The sequence below is a fragment of the Dromiciops gliroides genome, chromosome 4, assembly GCF_019393635.1.
Source record: "Dromiciops gliroides isolate mDroGli1 chromosome 4, mDroGli1.pri, whole genome shotgun sequence".
NCBI lineage: Eukaryota > Metazoa > Chordata > Mammalia > Microbiotheria > Microbiotheriidae > Dromiciops > Dromiciops gliroides.
In genome coordinates this window covers 486481749-486501867 of record NC_057864.1, presented here as the reverse complement: position 1 = coordinate 486501867, position 20119 = coordinate 486481749, and the positions used below count along the sequence as shown (strand labels likewise).

General features: G+C 46.2%; 1 protein-coding gene across 2 annotated transcripts in view; it reads right to left on the bottom strand.

Annotated features, from left to right (window-relative positions):
* The window catches only part of INPP5D (inositol polyphosphate-5-phosphatase D), a 133700-nt gene that overhangs the window by 59355 nt on the left and 54226 nt on the right, over positions 1-20119 (bottom strand). For both annotated transcript variants that reach the window (XM_043964523.1, XM_043964522.1), the window contains exons 5-9: positions 19810-19950; positions 6273-6360; positions 3255-3335; positions 3032-3103; positions 358-481 (exon numbers count right to left, since the gene is read on the bottom strand). In XM_043964523.1, the coding sequence (XP_043820458.1) occupies positions 358-481; positions 3032-3103; positions 3255-3335; positions 6273-6360; positions 19810-19950 (506 nt within the window). The remainder of the gene's footprint in view (positions 1-357; positions 482-3031; positions 3104-3254; positions 3336-6272; positions 6361-19809; positions 19951-20119) is intronic.

Genomic DNA, 20119 nt, shown 5'->3' with positions numbered 1-20119 from the left:
GAAGGGGGAAGGAAGGGAGGAGGGGAAGGAAGGGAGGAGGGGAGGAAGAGAGGAGGGGAGGAGGGGAGGAGGGAAGGAGGGGAAGGAGGGGAAGGAGGGAAGGAGAGGAGGAGATTTCACTTTTGACTGGGACAAACTTGGCAGAGATCCCAGAGGAAGGGACACAGAGCCGAGCCTTTAAGGATAGATAGAGTGCCAATGGACTGAGAAGGTGTCACTGTGGAGGCTAAATAATCCGCATAGAACAAAGCTACAGTGGCCAAACAGAATCTCATCTGCTTTTCACAGAGCCATGTTGGTATCACCTCTTGATGGCAGAATAAGTGGGTGGATAGAATGAAATCAAGGCTTTCTTACTTTTCTTGTGGCTATAGAATTTATCCTCGGGGCCGTCCTTGGATTTCTTGATAATCAGTTTCCCAGATTCAACATCAACTTTAAGCTGCATTTTTTGTGAAATTCCTAAGGATTCTGCTTTTACCTATGGAAAATAGGAGAGAGGTTTTTTATTCATTTTCATGATCTGTTTCCATCATGGGACTTAGACCTGGAAGGTACCACAGAGATTCTCCCATAGTCCAATGGGGAAGCATCAAAGGAAGCCTTGGGTGGAAGAGAAAAGAATGCTAAAAGGAGCCGTTTCATCACTTGGGCCTGGACTACTTAGGGGATAACAACAGATTGCTTTAATACATGATCATCAATGAAGTAATCAGTCAACAAGCATTTATTATGTGCCAGGCCTCGTGCTATTGTCAGTTGTTTTTCAGTTGTGTCTGAATCTTTATGACCCCATTGGGGGTTTTCTTGGCAGAGATACTGGAGCATTTTGCCATTTCCTTCTACAGCTCATTTTACAGAAGAGGAACTGAGGCAAACGAGGTGAAGTGACTTGCCCAGGGTCACACAGCTAGGAAGTGTCTGAGGCTGGATTTGAACTCAAGAAAAAGAGTCTTATGCAATGGTACAGAAGAGTTCCAGGGAACTCATGATAGAAGAGGATCTCCAAATCCAAGAAAAAAAAAGAAAGAAAGAACTGTGGAGTATAGATGCTGATTGAACCATATTATTTCTTTTGTTTTGGGTGCTGTTGTTTTTTTTTTCTATTTTGAGGTTTTGCATCACTGCTCTGATTTTTTCTCTTGTAACAGGATTAATGCAGAAATAGGATTAATGTTATTATGTGTATATATATGTGTGTGTATATATCTATATCTATATGTATATGTATAGAGATATATAGATATAACCTATATCAGATTACCTGCTGTCTAGGGGAGGGGGGGAGGGAGGGGAGGGAGGGAGAAAAATCTGAAATTGTAAAGCTTGTATAAACAAAAGTTGAGAACTATCTTTACATGTAACAGAAAAAATAAAATACCTTATACATGAAAAATAAAGAAATTAAAAAATAAAAAATAAACAAAAAAAAAGAAAAAGAGTCTTTCTGACTCCAGTTGATGCTCTATCCACTGCGCCACCCAGCCACCCTCACAGTCCTGTGCTAGGCACTGAAGTAAACTATTTTAGCATTGAAGACCTAGAATGGACTGTATGAGGCCATTTATGTTTGAGGGCAGGACTGGATTTGTAATATCCCAGACTAATAAGAAACTACATTATTCCCAGAATCACAGAATTTGAGAATTGGAGGGGGTAGGTACCTCAATGGTCACTTGATTTATCCCGTACACCAGAAAAATCCTGCTATAACATATCTGGTAAATGGATCTTCAGTCTTCACTTGAAAATCTCCAAAGAGTCAGAATTTACCACCTCTTGAGGTGGCACCTTCTACCTTGGGACAGAAGTGGGAGTTTGTCCAGATGCTGAGCCCTAAATTGCAACTAATTTTCTTTCTTTCTTTCTTTCTTTCTTTCTTTCTTTCTTTCTTTCTTTCTTTCTTTCTTTCTTTCTTTCTTTCTTTCTTTCTTTCTTTCTTTCTTTCTTTCTTTCTTTCTTTCTTTCTTTCTTTTTTTAGCGAGGCAACTGGGGTTAAGTGACTTGCCCAGGGTCACACAGCTAGTAAGTGTTAAGTGTCTGAGGCCAGATTTGAACTCAAGTACTCCTGACTCCAGGGCCGGTGTTCTATCCACTGTGCCATCTAGCTGCCTCGTTTCTTTCTTTTTTTTAACTAACTTTCAACCACAGCTCCTGGTTCTGCCCTCTGGGAAGAAACTGAACCAGTTTAATCCCTGTTCCTCATCACAGCCCTCTGAACACTCCAAGACAGCTCTCATGTTCCCCGAGGCTTCTCTGGGTTAAATACACCCAATTCTTTCAGCCAGTCCTTTCATGTCACGGTCTCAAGGCTCCTTCCTATCCTGGATCCTCCTCCACAGGCCACAGTCCAACTCATCCACTGAAATGTTCCTACTAAATTGCGATGCCCAGAACTATACATAATATCCCTGCTTTTGAAAAATACGTTTTCTTTTACTGGTCATTATAAAGATCATCACACACAAATCTTTAAGCATACTAAGAATAGAGAAAGAGGAGTGTCTATGAAACTGTGAACTTCCCCCATTATATTGTAAGCTCCTTGAAGGCAGACTGTCTTTTGCTTTTTTTTGTATCCCCAGTGCCTAGCACAATGGCTGGTACACAGTAGGCACTTAATAAATGTCTCCTGATTGTTGGATTGAATTTCTGTGATATATAGTCTGACATGATTCAGTTTCTGAAAGGAGAGAAATTCCTTATGTGCATTTGTCCGTCTATTTCAAAGTTGAACTACCCCTATATTCAGGAGGCCCCTCATGAGTTCTACCCTAAGCCCCCTCTGCTAGATTGGAAGCTCATTTTGTCCTAGCAGACCCTATTACCTGCAGAGTGTTATTGTAAGCTTTATAACAGGAACCAGGGGCCTTCAGCACTGAGCCAAGACTCCTAGGTTGGTGGTTGAGGGGGTGAGGGGTGTAGCAGGAAGGTTTTGGGTTAGCTGCCAAAGATGAGACAATTTAGCTGTGTGACCCTGGGCCAGTCACTTAACCCTCACTGCCCTTCTCCCAAAAGATGAGACAATTACCTCAAAAGTGACTGGAGGGATGAGTGATCGCCGATGTGTGGATTCAGGACCTTCTCCCAAAAGCGCCTTTACCTGGAACCACAAAAAACATGAGGATGTTGGATCAATGAGAAGAGAGAGATGGAAAAAAATGAAAGCATTCCAGTGCTGACCTCTAGCATACAGAAAAGCAGAACCAGAGGGAACATGAGGAGAGGGCAAGAGTGTCTTCTTTGCACCATACCTTATCTTCAAGGGAGGACAGTAAACTGGTCAGCTGGCCCAGCTTGGCTATCATGTTGACAGGACTTGCCTCTGAACACACCTGGTAGGTCAAAGAGAGTGAGTCGTCTCATTTGTTCACTTAGTCATTGCATAAATATTTATTGCACATCCACTGTGTTCAAGGAAGGCACTATGTTAGCTGCTGTTGGGGATGAATCGAGTAGTTCTGCCCTCATAAAACAGTCTGGTACTAAAGATAAGACATGCATACAGACAAGCAGTACTAATACAAGGCTGAATATGACAAGCTCTGTGAGAAAGTTCTCTGGGGGTGGCAGCAGCAGGGAAGAGGAGTCACTTCTGCCTAGGAGGTGGGATGGAATGAGGGAAGTCATCGCTGAGAAAGTGGTGCTTGAAGGCTTCTGCTTGCCATACCAAGGAAGTACACGAAAAGAAAAAGGAAGGATGCCTATAGACGGTCAGAGCCAACAGCTGACGTGCTGGTAGTTTGGCTGATCTACTCCCCATGCCCCTGCCCTTTTTCTTATTCTCAGGTACAAGGTATGGCTCTGGGAGGGGAAGGGAGTGAAGGCGCAAATGGGCATCCATGTTACACGGGAGGAAATTGAGACCGAGAGGCCCAAAGGAATCTGCTCTTGGGTATGAGACTGGGCTTGTCCCTACCCAGTTTTGATGACCCAGAATCCAGCCCATCTGCCCCATTCCTCAGTTCCTACCTCATTCCCAGCTGCTCCTCTGCCCTGTTCTGCTGGCTAAGCACAATGGTCCCTTTGGTCTTCCCAAAAGTGGGATGCCCCAATAGTGACTCCTGTTTCCAGACTGTCTCTCCCACTCTGGGTGGCCATCCTCGTCTTCAAGTCACTTCAGGCACGTCGCCCACCTAGCCTGACCTCTGCCTCCCTTTGGTGGGTCTAGCAAAAACAACTCCGATTAACCCATGTGTCCCTGAGGCCAGCTTTGGCCATGGACACCCAAGATTGATGATCACAAACAACACTTGGTGCGCCATCTTGGGGGGGGGCGGGGAGTGCTTGGGGTCAAGTCAGAGCTCAGGGAGGATGAAGAACCTCTTCCTTCAAGCTGTTAGGCCATCAGTAATCAAGGTAAATCACACTCCTATAGCCCCTGAAAGTGCTTTACTGGAAAGAATCATGCAGTATTACCTCCAGTTTGCAGTTAAGGAAACTGAGGCACAGAGATGGGAAGTGACTTCCCCAAGGTCACACAGTTAAGAAGGGGCCTCCCTGGGATTCGAACCCTCATCCTTATTCCAAGGCTGGGGTCTTCTGCATTAGGCCTCCATCTAGAGTTTTGGAGGTATTGCCATCTCCTCTCATCACCAGTGCTCCCTTGGATAAGCAGTCTCTAGGGTCTCAGGTACTGACTGATGAAGGCAAAAGGTCACTCCCCCAGAAAGGCCCCCATGTCTTGGGAGTCCCTGACACCAGCTCAGCCAGGGATTTGAATAGGTCCAGCCTCTACCTTCTTCAGATGAGCTTCCCTGCTAGTTGCCGGGTGGATGTTCCTAAAGCAGGGATTCTATTCCTCTGCTCCTGAAGCTTCTGTACCTCCCCAAAGCCTCCAAGACAAGCTCCAAGCTCCTCTCGGGATCGGACACCAGCCCCCCTTCCAGGCTGGTTACATATTCCTGTCCCTCATTCTCTAGTGAGCCCAAATGGCCTCCTTGCCTTCCCCCACACAATTGTCCAGCTCCTACCTCTCGCCTGGAGTTTCCTGGGCTCCCACCTGCACTTCTGGGACTCCTTAACTCCTTTCTATTTTTTTTTTTTCAGGGCAATGAGGGTCAAGTGACTTGCCCAGGGTCACACAGCTAGTAAGTGTCAAGTGTCTGAGGCCAGATTTGAACTCAGGTCCTCCTGAATCCGGGGCCAGTTCTTTATCCACTACACCATCTAGCTGCCCCTCCTTAACTCCTTTCAAAGCTCAGCTCAGGGGTCACCTGCACGAGGCCTCCTGGAAGCCCCGAGGGGTAAGCGTCCCCATCTGAACAGGCAAATGAATGGGTGGGGGACAGAGCATTTACAAACCCTTGGTGTAGGTTGGGCACCGTGCTCAGTTCTGGGGACAGAAGGACAAGAAAGCCAGACAGCCTTTGTCCTCAAGCAGTTGGGAAGCCAACGCAGAAAGGGTGGTTCTGGGCAAGCTCAAATCTCACTTCTGATCACCACAATCTGCGAGTACTTAACCTCCGTGGGCCTTAGTTTCTTGGCTGTAAACTGGGGAGGGGGTGGACTGGAAGGTCTATGAGGCCCCTTCCAGCTCCAGGGCATCTGGTGGCACAGCGGACCAAGCGCCGGGCCTGGAATCAGGAAGACCCCAGTTCAAATACGGCCTCAGACACTTCCTAGCTGTGTGACCCTGAGCGAGTCACTTAACCCTGCTTGTCTCAGTTCTTCCTCTGTGAAATGAACTGGAGAAGGAAATGGCAAAGCCCTCCAGGATCTTTGCCAAGAAAACCCCAAAAGGAGCCACGGAGAACTAACTGGACGTGACTGAACAACAACAAACCAGCTCCAGGTTTATGCTCTTATAGCGATAAGTCATTCGACCTCTCTGGTCTCCACTTCATCATCTGTAAAGTGGGCAGGGGCTGGACGAGATGGTCTGAGGCCCCCTTCAGCTCTAGACCCAGGGTCTGTGACCCTGGTTAGGGGTGGGGACAAGCTGAGAATAAAGGTCATATGGGGCACTTTGCAGGAGGTGGCGCTTGGAGCAGGCCCGGCTCCCCCTTCTTCCTCCTCATCAGTGCATGGGCAAAGCTCCAGGCCTCTCTTACTCATTCCATCTCTGAGAGGAAGTGACTTTCCCAAGGTCACGTGAAAGGCATCAGGAGATAGCAAGAACTCCAACACGCATCTCCTGGGTCTCAGCTCAGTCTCTCTCTTGGGGCATCCAAGGAGATGTCTACTGTCTTTCTGGCATGCTGATGTGTTCATTTAGCCCATATAGTTTTCCCCCTCCTCATTCTCATCCTTTCAGGGGTAAGGCAACCTACCTGAGGCCGTGGCCGGATACCGGGCGACAGCTGCTGGTCAAATAACCTCTGCATGGACTCTAGGGATGGGAGGGTCCTGGCGACTTCACTGTAGGGAAGGAAACACTGTGAAGGGGAATGGCTAGTCTGGGGAGCCAAGCCAGGAGTACCAACAGGAGTGTGGACACACGTGGGCATCCCTCTAGGGCAGAGCGGGCTCTCAGGTTTCAGCAGCTCCCCCCCAGCCCCATCCCTTCCAGAACACCCTTCCCCCACTGCATCCACTCCACCCCACTGCTATTGGTCTTGTCATGCTATGGAAACCGTTATTACCACGGGACCACAGGATCAAGAGCTGAAAAGAGTCTCGGGGGACCTGGTCCGAGTCCTTCATTTTGTAAATAAGTAAACTGAGGCCCAGAGAGAAGCCCACACTGGAGGCAGAGCTTCGGTTCAATAATCCAACTCCATTTCATTCAACAATCATTTCATTGTGGCACCAGAGACTCTTTCCATCTCCCAATCGAATGGAGACCACCGAGGGCAGGATTGTCTCCTTTTTGTCTTTGTAGTCCCAGTGCACGGACTCATTAGTGGCTTGATTGATCTGAGATCTGGAGCTGGGCATCTTTGGACATGTCCAACTGGTTCGATTCCTTTAGAATCGGGGACCAGATGCCGAAGAGGCATTCTCAGGCGATCTAATCCAGCGTACCCATTTTATAGCTAAGGAACCTGAGGACTGGATTGCTTACCTGGGAAAGGCCAGGTTCTAAAAATATAAGAACCATGCGCATGTACACACTCACACACACACACACACACACACACATGCACACACACTCACATACACACATGTGTGTGCGATCCTGCCCTCAAGAAGTTTACCGTCTACTGGGAATACAATTTGTAAACAGATAAAGAAGTGCAAGATAGTTTGGGGAAGGAAACAACACTTGTGACTAGGGAGATCAGGGAAGGTTTCCTATAGGAGGCAGTATAGGAGCAAAGTCTTGAATGAAGCTTAGGATTCTATGATGCTCAAGTGAATGCATCACAAGAGGGTGGCAAAAGAGCAGTTTAGCAAAACTGACCAGATCCGCTAAATGCTCTTCCTCTCGCCTTCCCCCCCTCCCCCTCCCCCCTTGAGTCCCTGGCAATCGGGGTGAAGTGATTTGTCCAGGGTCACATAGCTAATAAGTGACTGAGGCTGGATTTGAACTCAGGTCCTCCTGGCTCCACAGCTGATGCTCTACCCACAGCACCCCAGATCCAGTAAATTCTAAGAGGTGACGGACATTGGCACCAAGTGTCAGCACTGGAAGGGACTTAGCCTGAGAGCATCTGGTCTAAGTGACTCATTTTACAAATGAGCAAACAGTTGCCCAGACAGGTTTAAGTGATTTGCTCAGTGTCAGCCAGCTAGTCAGTGGCACGTTCAGGACTGGTCTTCAGGCCTCTCGACTATCAGCACAGGCTCTTCTCCCTGTGGCCTGCTGCCCCTCCGATCAGAGCTGCGCAAACAATCTTGGCTCTCAGGGTGAGGATCGGAAAACATGCCTGAGGGCAAGCCGCAGGCGAGTCTCAAATCAAGTTTTCAAGATCAATTCTTTTGAGGAGCTGGGGAGCAACCCAGAGGAAAGGAAAGTCTTTGGGCCCTGTCCTATTGAAGAAGACAGTCAGGGCAACAGTCCAACTCTGCAGCCCTGTAGAGCCCTAGGACACTGGTGTTGGGGAGCCTGTCACTGAGGAAGAAAGTAGATTGAAGAAGAGCTAATCTGGGGTACTGCTGCTGAGGGAAGAAGAAAAGCCTCCCATTTTATTGCTTCCTATTTTAACTAATTATTTTTGTTATTTAGGTACCAGGCTCAGTAGTACCTTTCTGTTAAAGGAACACAAGCACCGTCAATACCAGTAGCTTCTAAATTTCAGCACCCTAGGCAAAGCCTCATTGCCATACCCTAGTTACACCCCTGTTTCTAATTAATATTAGGCCTCAATTCAGCATTTAAAGAATTCTGGGAAATTGACAGAATTCTCCCTGATTTCCTCTTTTCAATCTTGAAGGAGGCCTGAAGGTTAAGAAAGCAGTGGTTACTTTACATTCCGCCCAACAAGAACTCTCGGTTTTTGAGCAGTGGATGGAGACTTGGCAACAACTCTGTGGGGGTGGGGGGAGGGATCAGTGATTGGCTATCAGAGCCCTCAGACGTCATCCCCCGGCAAGGTTGGCGTGTAAAGCTGAGCAAGCCCTCTCTACCATCCCTGCCATCATCCATCCTACTTATAGATTTTAGCATGATAAATGTCTTTCCTGCCTCAGGCTTTATGCTGCTAGGGAAGCGGGCACTGCCAAGCTGAGAAGCATTGGCTGATCCCAGCTTGACGCTCAGTCCTGAGATGGGACTGCTGCTTTTCAGACCCCCAGAGAGTGTGCTAGGGCCCCTGACCCTTGCCCAGAGGCCCAAGAATCCAGCCTGTTTTAGCCATCAGTGAAGTGAAAGGAACCTCAAAGGTTACCCCCATTTCTGGGCAACGCCTCCTCTCCTACATCCCCGAGAAGTGGCCACAAAGCCTCCACTCCAAGAAATCCAGCCATGGGTAACTCGTGACTTTCCAAGGCAACAACCCAGCCAGGGAAGGGTTTTTTTCCTTTCCTAGGAGGAAACGACTTCTTGTTTATGAAGGTTCAGGGGCTTCCCATGGCTTCTAGGATAAAATACAGCCTCTGCTATTTGGCTTTTCAAGTCCTTCACAAGTGGGTTCCATCCTCCCTTTCCAGACTGATCACACACTAGTCATGTTCCTGCAGAACTAGCTTCCTTGCTGCTCCCCAGACTTCTTCCCTTCTCTCAGCGGCATGCATGCTTTTATATAGGCTGCCTGCATGGCAGGTGCTCTCTTGGTCTGGGGTGGGCATCCCTAACCACTGCCTGGCACATGCTGGACACTATGGGCCCCTGACCAGTTGACAGTTCGTTCCACTTGTTAGCTCTAATCGTTAGCAAGCTTTCCTCCTGCTGCCCCCGCCCCAGCTGAAATCTGCTGCTTTTTGCAGTGTTCAGTCAGCACTCCCTGTTCTGCCCTCTGGGCCTCAACAGAACACAGCTAATTCCTCTTCTGGGTGACAGCCCTGCAGTTACTTGAGGACAGCTCTCATGTCTTAGCCTGGCAAAGTTTCTTGGCTTCCTCTTTGTTTCTTCCAGCTGATTGGTGAATCATATCCTTCAGGCGCCCCTTGGGAGCTCAACAGTAAGACCTGTTCCAGTCTGTCAGAATGTGACAGAACCCAAGAGTCTAGGGGTGACCTGGCCCAGACAGAGTATGGGAGGGCCATAGCATCCCTAACTCGATTCATTAACCATCAGGTGCCAGGGATTGTGCCACAGACAAACCAAAACAGCCCCTGCCTGCAGGAAGCTGATATTCTATGGGGAGAGAACAACATGTACACAAAGGAGACTTATGCTTTCTGTGGCTCTGCCTCACTTAAAGCCTGTTCATGAGCAAGTCCAGACGTCACCTTCTCGATGCCACTGGTCCTCCTGGAGCATGAAGGATGAACAACAAGAAGAGCATAGAATCAATGTAATGTTGAGGGAAGGATCAGGAAAGGCAGCACATGGGAGCTGGCACACAAATGGCCTCTAAGGAAGCTGGGGAATTCTATGAGGCAGAGCTCTCTCAGAACAATGGTGACCTGTGCAGAGACCTGGAGGAGGGAGGGAGGAAACACCTACTATGTGCCAGTCTCTGTGCCAAATGCTTCACAAATATCTCATTTGGTTCTCACCACTACCCTGGGAGGGGGTGCTGTTATTACCCCCATATGACAATTGAGGAAACTGAGACAGACAGGTTACATGACTTGCCCAGGGTCACTAGAAGGTGGAATGCCAGATATGGAGAACAAGTGGGCCACTTTGTCTGGAAGCTTAGCATTCATGAGGATAAATCATGTGAAATCAGCCTAGGAAGATACACTGCAATCAGACTGTGAAGAGCTGTCAATGCCAATAATAGACTTTTTTTGTCGGGACCACAGGGATCCACTGGAACTTTTTGAGCAAGAAAGGGAAGCAGTTAGACCCTCTGCCTTTGGAATATCCCTTTGGTAGTCATGAAGAAGTCAGCTTGAGGAGAAGAGACACCCGAGGCAGAAGCCCAAGGTAGGAGGCTCCTGGCAAAAACCTAGCAAGGGGTGGGGTAGGGGGCAGCTAGGTGGTGCAGTAGATAAAGCACGGGCCCTGGATTCAGGAAGACCTGAGTTCAAATCCAGCCTCAGACACTTGACACTTATTAGTTGTGTGACCCTGGGCAAATCACTTAATCCTCATTGCCCCCTCCCCCCAAAAAAACCCCAAACCCTAGCAAGGGCTGATGAAGGCCTGAATACCCAGGGTGCTAGAGTAGATGCAAGAAATATGCGTCCTGTGCGAGATAGTTCCATGCACTGTTTCTGTTCATTTAGTTAGGTGGCACAGGGGACTTGGAGTCAGGAAGACCCAAGTTCAAATCCATCCAAACATTTACTAACTGTATGACCCTAGGCAAGTCACTTCACCACTGTTTGCCTTAGTTTCCTCATCTGTAGGGAATAATGATAATAGTGCCTACTACCCAGAGTAAAATGCCTAGCAAATGCTAAAGCACCATAGAAATGCTACTTATCATTACTATTAACATTATTATGTTGTTGTCTTTTTTTAGCAGCTGTGTCATACTGTTGGCTCATATTGAATTTGCAGTCTTTTAAAACCTCCGCATCTTTTTTTTTAAACTTAAACTGTAGTCTATCCCATACCTGGGCAATTGATTTTTTGAGCCCAAGTACAATGCTTTACATTTATCCTCATTTCATTGTATTAGACTTGGACCATTTTCCTAGCCTGTCAAGATCTAGTTGGCTCCCAATTTTGTTATCCAACATAGGAACTATTCTTCCTAGGTTCATATATAATCCAAAGATTTGCTAAGCCCAATATGTATTCATTTGGGTCACTGGTAAAACATTTTATTTCAGACTATAGTGGGAATGTCTGTAGAACAGACCTCCCTTTTGGCTCCCTTGTTCTCCGGGTCCAGTATGTTAACCAGGTTCAAGTCTCCCCAACTTTGCTATCATCTAGCTTGCATCTTGCCCTCGTCAAGAGAGTACAAGAGTTTGTCACAGGTTATTACAGAAATCCAGGTGTGCTATCTATTCTGGAGGCATTCATTGGGTCACCCAGACTTATAATCTATCAGAAAAGGAAATGAGGTCAGGCTCTCCGAACCTATTGCTGACAAAGCCACGATGGGTCCTAGTGATCACTGCTTTGTTTCTAAATGCTCACAACTGTTCCCCCTAAGGAATTTACTCCAACATTCTGTCTAGTTGTTCAATAAAGGTTCCAACTCACATTTCCAAAAACATTTGCAATTGAAGCTAGAATATTTATACTATTAATTTCCTATAATAGTGGATTTTCTCATTTGGTTGCAGACATGTGGGGAAGTTTCCAGTAAGTGCATCTGTCATTATTATTAGTAATAATAACTGTTTCCAAGATGTGCACTTGCCACTCAGGATAATATTTTCAAGAAGTTTAGCATCATTTTTCAAAGAAGATCAAAGCATTTTATGGCTCATTCATCTTCATGGTATGCTGAGGAAGTGAGACAGCAGCAGGAGTTGACAGATAGGAAAATGGGATACCAGAGATGTCTAGTATCTTGTAAAAGATCACATGGCTGGCTCCAACAGAGTTGGTATGACATTCTGTGTTGTCATTATGCTTCCTTCTATCCACAAATCCATACACCCTCCCCCTGTGGCAGCTAAGTGGTACAATGGACAGAGCACTTGGCTTTGAATCAGGAAGATCCGGGTTCAAATCTAGTCTCAGATACTTACTAGCTGTGTGACCCAGGGAAAGTTACTTAACCTCTGTTTGCTTCAGTTTCCTCATCTGAAATGTGAGAAATGATTATTTGTAACCATATCTTAGAGACTCAATCCTTTCATTCCAAAGTCCTTCTTGATAAGATAAAGTCAACTCTCCTTGGTCCTGGTCAGGGCTATAAACCTTTAGATGAGGCAAGATAAGAATAAACCTTCTAAATTCTTTTTCAGATCATAAACATTTGGTCTGGGGTAAAGATTCTTGTTAAGGAAACATTCCTGAGTCCTGTTAAGGAGAGAGACCATTTGTTTAGCTAGGAAACCCTTTCCTTCAATGAGGGGCGATCCCCTGGTTTGAACGAAGATATGCAGGGTTGTTTTTTTTTTTGATATGAAGTTTTTGAATAGTCAGCCCAAGGTTGGGGGTAGTCTAGCCTTAGCCCTTCATTTTAATCTAGCCTATTTCCAAATTCAGTTGACCAATCCATTTGAAAGTTTCCTCATGAGTAAAATGAAGGGTTTGGAGTGGATCATCCCCAAGGTCCCTTCCAGCTCTATATCCATGATGCACTTCCCCTCTCTGGGCCTCAGTTTCCACAGCTGTAAAATGAGTGCATGGGCGAGATGGTTATTCCTGCTTTAAAGCTGTGACCCTAAAGGCTGACTGACTCTGTGTGCTCTGGATTTGGGGGACAAGAGCATTGGCTGTGAATCCCAGCTAAGACACTGGGTGACCTTATTGCAAGGACCAAAAAAAGACGAGCACCATGGGATCACTCGGAAATTATGAAGCAGCATATTCAGGAGAGGATAGTATCAACAAACTGACCTCCCAGCACTCATTAAGCACCTGCTGTGTGCCAAGATAAATATAAATAGTCTTTGCCCTCAAGAGGTGGCGAGGAGGAAGAGGAGGAGGAGGAAGGGGAAAAAGAGGAAGGAAAGGGGAGGAAGAGGAGGAAGGAAAGAAGAAGAAGAGGAGCAAGGAAAGGGGAGGAAGAGGAAGGAGACAGCAATTCACACTGATTTGGTGCCTTAAGATTTCCAAAGAACCATCCCACCACAAGCCTGTAACACAGGGATTGCAGGATCGATTCTCCATCCCCGTTTTATAAATGAGGATCCCGAGGCACTGGGAGGTTGGCGACTTCTTGGGGACACAGTGCTGTTCCAGGACAAGTTGGGCTCAATGAGATCCCTTCCAATGCTGAGATCCCGTGATTCTTCCATTTACCAAAGGTCATTCAGGCAGCCAGTGGCAGCACTTGGGCCCAGGTCTCCTGACTCCAGGCTTGGATATCTTTCCTGTACTCTGCGTTATAAGATCATAGGACCAGAATGAACCCTGGAGGCCAGAGGGCACAATCCCCTCATTTTACAAGTGAGGAAACTGAGTCCTAGAAAGGGGAAACAACTTACCCAAGGCCACACAGGTAATAACGCTGCATTCTTATTCTCCTCATTAGCAGTGCTTGCCGACCGTAGGCACTGTTTATAATCTGATGTCTTGAATGAATGGTTAAATCAGTTAAAACCTTCTCTTTTTCACCTTGTAGGGAAAAGAGGATCCATTTTTCTCTTCAATTCTAAGTTTTTAAAGGGCTGATTGGTCCACAACATCTTCTGCTCCTGAAGTGGTTCTTGTAACAGAGAAAAAGACTGAACTGTCTTGGTTGTGATCCAGGCCTCAACAAGCAGCCTGGTATGCAGTAAACAGGGCACTGAACTTGCAAAGAGGAAGACCTGAGTTCAATGCCTACCTCAGACGTTTACTACCTGTGTGACCCTGAGCAAGTAATTTCTCTTCCTCTGTACCTCAGTTTCCTCATCTGTTAAATTAAGAGGCGTTGGACCTGAGGCCCTCTAAGGTCCCTTCCCGCTCTATGATCTAATGGGAAGGCAGGAAGCAGCACTGGACATCAGCCTTTAGAGATCTGGAGACCTGGAGGTAGTGGGTGAAACACGCAGGTTTTCTATTTCAGTGGAACCCAGCATTTCCAGGGAAAGGGCTGATCCAGTGGGTAAACAAGAGAACTAGGGAGAGGACTGCCCTGAGACAAGGAATCTGTTTGATCAGACCAGAACCCCTCGAGTCGATGAGCCCATTAGGGGATCCCAATGTCTCCATCCGCCAGTGTGGGGCCAGAAGCAATGGGAACATTTGGCTAAGTGGCCACTATGCCATGGCCTTTGGGGGAATGCGCATGGAAGGCATTAAAATTCATCCACTCTGACGCACAAGCCAGCACATACCACAGTCTTCTTCTGTCAAACTGCACTGAGGCCACACCAGGATGGCCTTTCTTAAAGGGAAACGCGAAGCAGGGAAATGCTTTCTCATATCTAAGAGTACATCCGAATCCCTTCAAGCGACAGGGGTTGTGTTTAGGAAAACTGAGCCCCCAAATGGAAAAGTACCAAGCCCAGTAAAAATGATAATGTTAGTAAAGCCCCTAGGGCAGAGCCTGGTACAGGGAAGATGCTCAATAAATGCTTATTGCCTCCTCCTCCTCCCCTACACTCCTCCTAGCCAATGGCTCTCGTCATCTTCCTGGAGCACAGGTTGGATGTATCCCCTCCCCTGCTCAAGAGCCCCCATGGGTCCCTAGTACCTCTAGGATAAAATACAAACTCCTCCACTTGGCAGTTATCCCCCTTCACAATCTGGCTCCAACCAACCTTGCCAGGATTAATGCCCATTACTCCCCTTGGTCCTCCTTCAGCTTCCTGCCCTACTTGCTTTTCCCACAAGCACTCTGGCTGACTGGGAAAGGAGAGCAAACATTTAACTGGGGAGAGGAGCATGATGAGAGAAAACCCAATCCTTCCCGAGCTCCTGACATATAGCTGATCTTAGTGCCTGTGCCCTCCCCCCCACACACACACTTTTCAGTTTCTTTCTGTGGTTTATCTTTCCCCCAACAGACTGTGAACTCCTTAAGGGCAGGAACTGTCTTTTGTTTTTCTTCACACCTCCAATGCTCAGCACATTACTTGGCACATAGTAGGTGCTTAATAAATTGTTGACTGACTGACTCATCTCTTGAAATCTAGTTTCCTCCAAGGCTCAGCTCAGGTATTAACTCCTATAGAAGTCTTTTCTGATTCCCCTAGGTCAGGGGTTCCTAACCTGAGGTTCGTGAACTTTTAGAAAAAAACATTTTGATAACTGGATTTTAGTATAATTAGTTTCCTTTGTAATTCTAGGCATTTTATTTTCCACATAATGATATATTTATATAGCACTTTAAGGTTTGCAAAGCACTTTACAAATATTATGTCATTTGATCTTAACAACAACCCACAGGAGATAGATGCTGCTATTATCATTGTTTTATAGGTGAGGAAACTGAGGCAGACAGAGTTTAAGTGACTTGCCCAGAAATCACACAGCAGATGAAGTGCAGGGTTATAGCGAGTCTCAGATGAGACGACAGTTTTAAAGTGCCTAGAACATAGTGGGTGCTATATAAATGCTTACTCTAATCCCCTTCCTTTCCCCTTAGTAATCATCTGAGGCTAAATTTGAACTCGGGTCTTCCTCACTCCAGCCCCAGGGTGCTACCCACTGTATAACCCACCTGCCTCACTTACTAACATTATCCTGAGAAGGAATCTGTAGGCTCCATCTGACTCACGCCAAAGGGGCGCGTGACACATGAGAGAGTGGAGCCCTGCCTCCGACATGAGTCTAACCTCATCCTCACACCAGCCCATCTGTGCTTCTCCTCGGCAGAGGCTGAGCCCCTTGAGGGCAGGGAAGGCCTTTTGCATCTGTCTTTGTATCCCCAGAACCTGGCATAGTACTTGACACTGTACATGCTTCCTCATGTCTGCCCAATTGAACTGGAGCTGCCACATCACCACTTGCCCATGGTGATCCATACTGTTTTAGGAGGATAGGGAGGCTCCATCCGTCAAGCTCCTTCCCCTTGTGAGCATATGTATGGTCACTGAATTGAGGACTTGGTGTGAAATCCATCCTGGGGGTGGGTGAGGATTGAATTTTTCTATGCAGGAAAATCTTTATGTTCTACAGCTGATCCTTAGGTTATCATCCTATTTGGACCTTCTGCCCCGATTGTGTTACTGAGAGAAACAAGCATTAAAGAAAGCCATAACTAGGGTGGAACAAACAGAGCTCTAGCCCAAGGAGCTGAACTATAGGGGTCAGTTACTGTATTTTCTTTCTTGCCCAAGTGAATTTGCCTCAATTATTTTTTGTGTTACTTTCATGTCCCAAACTACAAGCTTGAGCTCCGACATTCAGTGTAGTGAGCCTTAGATAGACTGCTACTCCAGACACCAACTTGCTAATGATGACTCTGGTAATAAATGAAATTAGCTATGGCAGGCCCTGATTTCAGTTCTCCCTGTCTAGGGAAAGGAAAGGCTTGGTCACTAAGAAAACAACTCAGATTCAAGGTAGTTTGGAGTGGGGAACCTAAATGGTATTGGGGCAAGAGGGGTGGTTTAGAGTGAGAGGCCCTGGGGGTGAAAGCCAGGTCTGCCACTCACTGGCTCTGTTACTTTGGCCAATTGGTTGCCTCATCTATCCCAGGAGGAGGTTGGCTTAGATGGTCTTGGCAGTCTACCCCAGCTCCAGATTCATGACCAAATCACCATTAACTGAAAATTGAAAGAGCTTACCCATGCAGGTTGGTAAGCTATTAAAGCTTAAAACCACACTTAGATTTTTGAGACACTCTAAGGTGAATATTTCACAGTTGTAAAACACTTAGTCAGTCAACAAACATTTATGAAATACCTACTATGTGCTAGGCACTGCACTAAGTACTGGGACACAAAAAGAGGAAAAAGACAGTCCCTGCCTTCAAGTTGCTCACAATCTGATGGGGAAAGACAAGTAGCCAACAAATATGTACAAACAAGTCCTACAGGGGATGAATAGGAAGTCATTTAAAAAGGGAAGGCATCAGAATGAAGAGGGGGTGGGGTGGGGAAGGCTTCCCGTAGAAGGCAGGATTTTACCTGGGACTTAAAGGAAGCCAGGGAGGGAAGTTGGCAGAGATAAAGAGGGGGACATTCCAAGCATGGGGGGCAGTCAGAGAAAATGCTGGAGATTCTTAGACCAGGTGGACACTATTTGACACAGGTTCAAAGTAAAACCAATGGGCGCCTCAACTCCAGGAATGAGGTCAAAGATAACTCTGGCAAAGGTCAAAGGGTGGGGGAAGCCCATTGGGGGGAAATGATGCCAACCATAAAGACTCACTGCAGAGTTTGAATTATCCATAACAAGCATCTAAGCCATCCATACCCTTTGACCCAGTGAGCCCCGCCCCCCTCCCTGGGCATATACTGGGGGTGGGGGAGGGGGAGGAGAGGAGAGCATGTACTAAAATATTCACAGCCGCATTAGCATAGCCGGCTCAGAGCTGGCAGGAACTTAGACCACCTCTGATCTAACCCCATCATTTCACTGGTGAGAAGGAGGGGACATAAGGGATCTCAGACGTAAATGAAAAGTGTGAAAACACTTTCCTGTCTATTACCTCACTTGATTACATGCTTATGACCCTCATGAAAAATATGATGACTCTCATTTTATAGCCAGGAAACTGAGGCCCAGAGAGGGTGAGTGACTCACTCAGCATCACCCAGCTGGGATGTGGCAGAGATAAGACAAACTAACCACCAGGGTTTCCTAACTCCCAAGCTAGTTGTTTCTAACCCTTTGGTACTTCTAGAGCTGTGGTTGTGGGCCCGTGTGATTCAATAAGGCCCAAAGCTGGAGGGGCCTTGGAGATAACTTAGCCAACTCTCCTTTTACCCATTAAGAAACTGAAGCCCAGGAAGTGAGGTGACTTGCCAAAGGTCGTTGAAACAGTGTGTAACAGAGTGAGACTTGAACCAAGGGTCTGTGACTAAAGGCCTAATCTTATCCCAGATAAGCATGCGTGTACACATGTATCCCCAAGAGAAATAGTCAAATATATTAAAAGCTTTCCAAAGAATGGCAAACTATAAATGATCACATGAAAACCAATCCTTATCCCCAACAATAAGAGAAATGCAAACTAAAACCATTCTGAGATTTCACCCCAAACCGTGTAGATCAGCAAAGACCACAAAACATCAATATTGAAGGAGTTGTGGTGAAAGAGGTAAATGGATAACACTCGACTACATAGCTGAGGGAAAGCAGTGAATTGACTCAGCTGTTCTGGATTTTTATTTGATTTTGAATTATCCATGAAAAGTGCTTAGCCCATCCACACCCTTTGACCCACCACTGGGCATATACTCCAAAGCCATCAAAGAAAGAAAGGTCTATTACACACTAAAATATGGATGAGCATTAACTGGACAATAGCTGAAAAAACCTTTGGTGTGCTACTGGATGTACTATTGTTGCTTAACAAGAAATGGCAAATGTGAGGAATTCAGAAAAGCTTTGTGTGAATGGAGAGTAAAATTAACAACACTCAAAGAACACTGTGTTAAAAAACTACCATGTAAATGAAGAGATCACAAAAGGAATTTGAATGCTGAACAACTGAAAAAAAATCAATAAAGATGCCAAAGAAAACACAAGGAAACATTCTCTATTTATGACAGATAGGTGGGGGTGGGAAGATGACCAGAACAGAGTGTTATATCTATTATCTATCAGATGTGGTCATAGTATCACATTTTTTGCTCAGTTGTGGCTCTGTCATGAGAGTTCCACCTCCAGATGACTGTGATGCATCAATAAAACATATTTTTAAAAATAATATAAATATTTTGGACTGTACCTCCTAAATCTAACTGGTTACTAGTGATATTCTATTGATATTAATGGTGACGATAGTAATAGGTACTAGTGGGGCAGCTAGGTGGCTCAGTGAATAAAACACCAGCCCTGGATTCAGGAAGACCCGAGTTCAAATCCGGCCTCAGACACTTGCTACTTACTAGCTGTGTGACCCTGGGCAAGTCACTTAACCCCCACTGCCCTGCCAAAAAAACAAATAAAAAAAAATAGGTACTAGTAATGACTGTTCATGATAGTCATGACAGAGATAAAAGTGGTAGTCATAATAGTAGTTGTGATACAGTAGTAATATTTGTGATAATGAAGGGCTGGGGAGTAGCAATGGCATTGACAACAGTACTGAGGGTGGTAACTATAGCAATAGTTATGGTGGGAATGGGAGTGGTGACGGAAGTAAGAGGAGTAGTAGTAGTAATAATAGTCATGGTATAAATAGTTGCAGCGGTGATTGTAGTAGTGTTAGCAGTGGTAGTGATAAAAGTAGTAATGACAGTAACAGGGATGACAACTATGGTAATGCTCCTCCTAGTAACTTCTTCAAGAACATGCCTTGATCATTGTCATGATAGCAGCAGGCATAACGACGGTAGTAACAATGGTTACTATACAATGGAGATGGGGCTGGTAGGAAGAATGAGCTCTGAGGTCCTTCCAGCTCTGTATCTGATCCCAATAGCAGCAGTAATGGCAGTAGGATGAGTAGTTCTTGCTGTGTTTGTGATAATAGTAATGGTAGCCACAGTGATGGCAGTGCCAGCCACAGTGATGGCAGTGCCAGCCACAGTGATGGCAGTGCCAGTGTGGTTACAGCAGTATGGGATTGGATTACGAGAGATTGTCCCTCACTGATGGAAGGATGAGCAGCATTTCCATCACCCCCTTTCTGGGCCTACCTGTAGAGCTCTTTGCAGAGGGCCATGATCAGCTTCTTGAGGTGGGGGAGATTGCTGGAGCCGGTCTTTACAAATTCAGCATCTGTGACAATCTGAGTGCTCAGGTAATCTTGGATGGCTTTCAGGTGCTCTTCAGGGAGCCTAGGAGAAAAGAAAAGCAAGGATTAACCCATGGGTCCAACACTGCTCCCAGCCTTGAATACAAACAATATAGTCATTCATTTGCATAGCCAGGCAAGAGAAACATGACCAGCTGGCTGGCTGGCTAGCTATATGTGCAGAGGAATGACTGGTTCACTGACACATGGAT